This window comes from Rattus norvegicus, chromosome Y (assembly GCF_021556685.1).
Source record: "Rattus norvegicus strain SHRSP/BbbUtx chromosome Y, alternate assembly SHRSP_T2T, whole genome shotgun sequence".
Classification (NCBI taxonomy): Eukaryota; Metazoa; Chordata; class Mammalia; order Rodentia; family Muridae; genus Rattus; species Rattus norvegicus.
The window spans coordinates 61,877,489-61,884,794 of record NC_141555.1 but is presented as its reverse complement, the minus strand read 5'-3'; the positions used below and the strand labels follow the sequence as shown (position 1 = coordinate 61,884,794).

The 7,306-nt window shown below is 41.7% G+C and overlaps 1 protein-coding gene across 1 annotated transcript; it reads right to left on the bottom strand.

Annotated features, from left to right (window-relative positions):
- Positions 1 to 2,320: 2,320 nt before the first annotated feature.
- LOC147998060 (Y-linked testis-specific protein 1-like) lies at positions 2,321 to 2,914 on the bottom strand. Its single transcript, XM_087601431.1, has 2 exons — positions 2,674 to 2,914; positions 2,321 to 2,442 (listed from the first exon to the last, which is right to left on the bottom strand). Exons 1-2 carry the CDS (start codon positions 2,912 to 2,914, stop codon positions 2,321 to 2,323), a joined length of 363 nt encoding a protein of 120 aa, XP_087457557.1.
- Between the last annotated feature and the right edge of the window lie 4,392 nt (positions 2,915 to 7,306).

The following is a 7,306-nucleotide window of genomic DNA, read 5'->3' as shown; positions in this document are numbered from 1 at the left end:
AGGAACTCAAACAGGACAGGTTCCTGGAGGCAGGAACTGAGGCAGAGGCTATGGAGGGGCACTGCTTACTGTCTTGCTCCTCATGTCTTGCTGAGCTTGCTTTCTTATAGAACCCAGGACCACCAGCCTAGGAATGGTGCCACTCACAGTGGGCCGGGCCCTCCCCACCAATCACTAAGAAAATGCCCTCCAGCTGGATCTTATGGACGCATGTTCTCAACTGAGGCGCCCTCTTCTCTGATGACTCTAGCTTGTGTCCAGTTGGCATAAAATCAGGTCGGTGGTTAGAATGTGGTTGTTCCATGGGAAGTGTGGCACAAGTAGGAGGTGTGCCTTGGGGGAGTAGGTGTGGCCTTGTTAGAGGCAGCATATCACTGTGGGGAGATATGCTTCTTCTCCAACACCATGTCTGCCTAGACGCTTCCATGATTCCTGCCTTGATGAAAATAGACTGAACTTCTGAACCTGTAAGCCAGCCCTACTTAAATGTTGTTCCTTATAAGTTGCCTTGGTCATGATGTCTTTTTGCAGAAATGAAAACATCAGACAAACAGCCAGTATAAAAACCCCCAAATAACAGAACTTATCAACTATAGAAAGTATTTTCAAGTCCAGCAGTGAGAAACTTATTCTTGAGAAAAGAAACAGCAATGAATGTGTCCATGAGAAGGTTCCCTCCAAAGACATTCTTGGAGTGTAGATGTGGCTCAGAGAGACCCCATGGAGTGCACAGGGGCTTCAAAGGAGTAGAGAGCTACATGGTCAGGAACCGCAAAGCATTTTGAAGTAATGGCAAATGGCATAGGATAGAGCTCAATGCAGCACCTCTGAATTGGAGTCACCGTCAAGAGTTTTCTGAGGAGAAGTTTACATGTGAGTCATAGACGGGAAATTCCTGGGGCTAGATACGGTAACAGGGACCACAGGTGTGGAGGAGCCATCTAGGTGAAGGAGAGTGAGGCAAGACAAACCATTTCAGGAGCTCTTTGTGTTCATCTAGGGGCATAGAGACCTCAAAAAATATTAAAGGATGCAAGAGCGACAAACAGTGCTCAGGGAAACTAAGCACAGGATCGCGTGACACCTGACAGAAGCTCACGGCATCCTCATCTTCCCATTAAAATTACTTTTTATTGATCATACAAAATAATGGGCTTCATGATACTTTCAGGAATCGATAGATTTAAACTGAGTTTGGCAATCACTACTCTTGAGTTATCCTCGACAAAATGTCCTCTGGGGAAGCCTCCACCTCACATCCACCTTCTGTAGTGATGTCTTGGCTGTACTTTAAGGAACAAAAGAGACCAATATGGATGTGGCCCAAGTTCAACTCATTCTAGACCCTTTCTGTTCTTCCTGGTCTCCTGCTTCACTTTTTGAGAACTCCATTTGGAATTCCTGCATCCCTCAGTGTCCTCTACTCCCTCATGTGTTCTTTAGTCTTTCTTCCAAATCACCATCAATTTAATCTTTTTACCCTCATCCTGGTCTCTTCTCTGCATGTGAAGGTTGGATATATTTGAAAAGATGACTTTAGGGGCCTGGAGAGATGACCAATGGATCAAGAGCTTGTCTGCTTTGAAAGAGGACGTGGATTTGTTCTTTGAGCTCATGTCCAATGGCTCCCAACCACCTTTAATTCCAGCTCCAGGGGACCTGACTATTCTTGTGTCTGTGATCTCCTGTGTTCATGCACTGCCCCCACCCACATAATTAAAAATAATACATCTACAGATGAAAAACAGGTTTCATTAGGTTTCGTTAGTCAAACAATCCCCAACCTTCTCTGATTCTCAGTCTGCTTGGATCAGTTTATTGGGTTTCCCCTTGAGTTCCAAGACCACCTCCCTGTTCCCTGGCCCTCTTTCCCCAACTGTCTGTTTCTCCCTCAAACTTCACCTCAGAGAGTCTATCTATGTCTGGCCCCTCTCCACTGCTTCCTAAACATGCATCTTTTTCCCCCGTGCTATCCCTGCTCCTCTAAGCCACATCTCCAGTTCTTTTCTCTCCCTAAAGACCAGACCAGCTCAGTCCTCTTTGTTTTAGCCTACGTGACATCAGACTTACTGTTCACAGCCTTGACCTTTCTGGATTCCTCTCCATGTTCCATGCACCACAGCCCGTCTCCTCCACCAAAGTGTTCACACACAACATGTCAAATCACACATTTTAATTTTTAGAGCAAAAACAAATTCCACTGGAAAAGATACTGGGGTTGTCAAAGGCCCTTGTGAATCTGAAACACAGAAAAACAAACAATTTTCCCCCAATCCTATAAATTCCCCATCTATGTCCCCCACACTTTGTGAATTTCACCTTAATGGATCTTGTCCACCAGATTAGAGACGTAGATGTGGACGTCGCCATCAAACTGATGAAGTACACGGAAGGCTTGGCTGGAACTTGAATTCACCATGATACTTAGATTAAAATGTTGCTCTATATTGAAAAGCACACTCATACAAGCATGTCCCATTGGGAACTCACTGAAATCGCCTAGAAATTTTGATTCCATTTGTGAAAAATTTTCTATATCCCGAATAGTCCACTTATTACTACTGCGGCCTATTGGGAACTAAGCGAATTCACCATGTTACTCAGATTCGGCTCACCAAATGACTTAGCCGATCTATTTGGACCTGTTGCTTCTGGTGAACTGCACACATTGACCTGTTAAGATGTCACTGTCAACGTCTGACTTCACCTCTGCTGGAGGAGTCTCTGGAATGATACGGAGGTTACCTTCTGTGTAATCATCCAGGAGCTGGTAGATGTACAGGACTGGATCTTTCTCGTAGGTGATGTAAAACCAGTCCTTCATGATCGGCACCTGGGCTAGGACCACCCCCCTCCAGTTGTTCTTAGAGCCATGTTTGCCCTCAAATTTATGCTCCACAGTGCGGCCAACCATGGCATTTGCGAGATGGGCGTCTTTCACTTGAGGAAACACTACTTTGTGAATCAAGATCTTAAGCTTTAAAATCCTCTCATTGCTGTGATGTGCCAGGCCGTAGAAACAGTCAATTCTGTCATACTTGACCAGATAGAGAGAGGGATTTGTTGGCAGTTGATCTAGAACGATGGCCGTCCATTGGGTGACGGCTCATCACCTTCCTTCCATCCGTGAGAAATTCTGCAGCCCACAAAGTCCTCAGGGCCTGGGGGGAAGGCCTCCTCCTCCTCCGCTTCTGGAAGGATGGTGTGCTCATCCTCCTCAGAGACATCCTCTTCTTCTTGGCTGTAGACCTAGTGTGGTAGGCCACGACATCCTGGTCCACTGTCTTGAGACTATCGTTCTTTGTTCAGGCTTCATACTTGCCCGTGGCCTGGGTTTGAAGAGCTCGCCTGCTTAAACCAGACACAATGCTGGTGCCTCTGTCATGTGACTGCCTGCAAGAACAATGGGGTGGGGTGGGGAGGGCGCTGGACCAAGGCTCTTGTCTAAGAGAACTCTGGAGCAGGTGAGGAAGGCGATGGTAGACAGGGTTGAGCATCGGAATCTAATTCTGTCGTAATCAGAAGTTCATAGGAGGGCTGGGCAATGGTGGAGCACACCTTTAATTCCAGCACTCAAGAGGCAGAGGGAGGCAGACCTCTGTGAGATCAAAGCCAGCCTGGTCTAGAGAGTTAGTTCCAGGATAGCCAAAGCTACCCACAGAACAACCCTGTCTCAAAAATCAAAATCTAAAGTCCAAAGGGAAATGAACAAATGGTTCTCTACAGCTCAGAATAAGATATTCAGACACATTTCTTCAACCCGAGGCACTTTGCATCTGCTGAGGAACCTCTCCTTGAATGGGTAGGTCAGTGTGGGATTAAGTATCCCTGTCCCCACTTTAAGCAAGCAGAACAGAGAAAGGATAGCAAAGGAGCCAGAAGGGTGGCCACACTCCTCTTCTACCCTCTTACTATGAGCTATCAACTGGCTTTCACACCCCGCTGTGAAGATAGTGAACCCACCTTCAGGGGAGTCTATCGCCCCCAAGTGGAAGAGAAGCGCAACCTCCGCCCAGTGCGCTGTGACATCATCCAGGCTCTGCTTACGTCATAGAAGCCCTCTCAGCCCAGTTCCTTCCCTAGTTACGCTTAGAAACTTCCAGTTCTAGGGTTTAGCTTCTCATATAGCCTCCTGGAGATCCAAAATAAACTCCCCACCCAAATATTCTGATGACTCCAGTCACATTCTGCCCAAGTAGCTCTTTTCATGCATTTTTTCTTCCTGAAAAAGTCTTTGTTTTCTGAGTCACCAACATCCTTGGTGGTGATTTACCCAGCTCCTATCTTTCCTTTGGTTATCTTTAAGTCATTCTCCGTATCGGAAATATTGCTAGTCTCTCTCTCCGAGGCAGGCCTCTGGATAGCACAAAAAAAATTAGCTTTATCAAAACCCACAATTAGAGGAGGGCCATTTTTATTCACACAAAGCTAGAATTTGACAGGATTAAATACCTTGTATTGAAGTCAATGGCAATCATGAATTATGGATTCTTTGCAAAGAGCGAGGAAAAATTAGCTCCTGGACCTGCTTCCAAAGTCGGGATAAACTGATGACAAACCCGATATCGACCAGTCATATTTTAAATGTCTTTAAAATTTACCAGCACTTCTGGATACAAGGAATTTATTAGATCAAATGCAGCAAAACAGGATGAAATAGATGAGGTAATTTTGTTTTTGAAATATGGGTAGACAGAATACTGGATGCAAGTAAGTATGGAATTTACCTGTAAATTAGAGGGCACTTTAATTGTTTGTGTCACATAGTTCTTCAGATCTTCAAAAGGATTCTTTTCAGAACCCTCCCCTGTCCCCACCACACTCTAACTATAATAAATATATATTGCCATCAATTTTACATGAGAACCCATATTACACCATTCAAAATTAAATGGTACATATATTTTAAAAAGGTATCAGTCTCTGACTTCTGTCAGTTCTTTAATTAGGGGAAGGATTGAAGAAGTTGAAGGGGACGGCACCCTCTATAGGAAGACCAGCAGTCGCAACTAATCCGGATCGCTGAGATCTCCCAGACACTGAGCCACCAACCAGGCAGGATACACAAGCTGGTGTGATGCCCTGACACATGTATAGCAGAGGACGGCCTGGTCTGGACTAACTCTTGAGAGACGTGAGGTCCCAGGGATTATAGTGCCTGGCAGGGTCTGGGGAGCATCCTCCTCGAGTCAGGGGAGGAAGAGGTGGAATGGGATGAGGAACTGTGTGAGGGGACCAGGAGAGTGTACAATGAAATGAATGTAAATAAATAAAATAATTTATAAAATAGTTTCACTCATAAATTCAAATGCTAGATTCTTTTTAACATCTACATTGCAATTCAATCGTCAAGTTTAGCGTTTTTACTTACTGAACTGTGAAAGCATTAATCCTTAATTTACACTTCATACTATTTGCAAATTGTCTCCTTTTATTACTTTGCATCAATTGTGTTTGCATACGTAGAAGGCTTACTCTTTATAATTTGTGCAGAAAATACATTCATGAATCTTTATATTTTAATGATCTGTTATGTGTGTACGTCTATGTATAGATTTGTTCACATGAACACAGGCACCTGGGGAGACCAGGAGATGTCAGATCCCCTGGAGCTGCTTTACAGCTGGTTGCAAGTGGCTTCATGGATGTTGGAAAGTGAACGTGTTTGCTCTTAAGAGCAGTAAGTGCTTTTAACCACTAAGCTAATACTACAATACTTACTCCATAATAAAATCAACCTATTTATCATTTTCTGATGTATTTCAGGGTATCTTTGAACTTGAGACATCTTGTCACCTTCTAGGTGCAGAGACTACATTCAGGCTTTATTTTTTCCAGCTTTCTTTTCTTTATCATCATAAAATGTGTTGGATTAAATATGTTAATATTATGCAGTAAATCCTCCAAATGTTTACTTATAGAACCTTGGGTTAGTGTCTGTTTCTTTCCTCTGCAATGACTATATTAATTTTACAGTTTGCAGTTCTCTCTTTCTTTACAAAATCCATCTCATGTGTTTTTGCTTTCATATAGAATGAAGTTAAAGCCTTTTAGTTTTTCTTTGAATAGTTAATCTACTTAGAAAAGGTGTTGAATATCCTATTTTAAGGCCAATACATTGTTTCTTTAAAATGTTCCTAGAGTTTTGTTTTTTTTTCTTATTATTATTGTTCTCATTAGTAGCATTGTTAATATTCTGTGTAAGCTTTTATGTGTTCTGATCATGTAGTGAATATAGAAATCTTCCAAACATATATGTGTAGGTATCAAATTTAGGTTCTTGGTTTTTCATGGCATGAAATTTTATCTGCTAAACCACCTCACTAGAACACACTATGACATTTTAAGGTGACATTTAGCTCCAGGCTGCTGTTATATATAAAATGTTTTCATCATTTGGCTTTTAATAAATATTTTTTGATTATTATAATATATTTTTTCCATGTCCACTTGGTAACTCTACTATGCTTATTTTAAGATTTAATTAATAATTTAGTCATAATTATTATGCATTTGACACCTAGCTAATATGAAATTATCTTAGATACAATTGAATAAATGTAATTAGTTACCTACAGCATGAAGCTGGGTACATAATTTTGTTCATTATTACTATGCATTTGCATAAAACAGAGAATATTTCATTGTCCCAATCCTGATGCCAATTTTATACAGTATGACAGCTACCAACTACATGTGATATTTAATCATTTAAAAGGAGTTAGGATTATATTGTTAAATGATATTTCCCCAACATCAAGTATATAGATTTTATTTTGCTTCAATTAATTTAACATGCTACAGTAGGAAAAAAATTAATTTCCTTTTGATATGTTAAAACGAAATTTAATTTACCTTTCTCCTGCCTATCAGAAAGTCAGTATTCTTATACAGGAAGATGTGCCAGTCACAGGTCATATTTCTAGTATAACCTGTAATTACAATCATCATTCTTGTCAGTTTCAAGTGTTCTTCACCTCATGCCTGTAAAACACAATGATCAACATGGCAGGATAACCATAAGGGCAGTGCAGTGGCATAAATAGCTCGGTGATAGCCAACAGCTCTGTAATTTTGCTTAAGTCCCATTCAATGAACATGGATGGTCCTGGTAATTTAGCCACGTATATAAGGATATTGAAGCTGTGGTTATGGGGGAGAATGTACAGCCTCTTACTTACTTAAGCCAGTATCTTACCTAACAACAATCATAGCCATGTGTCCTTATATACAGAATTAATTACAGTCTCTCCAACAAACATCACAGTGAAAATCCCACCCATTCAAAATGCAGGATAGAAACATC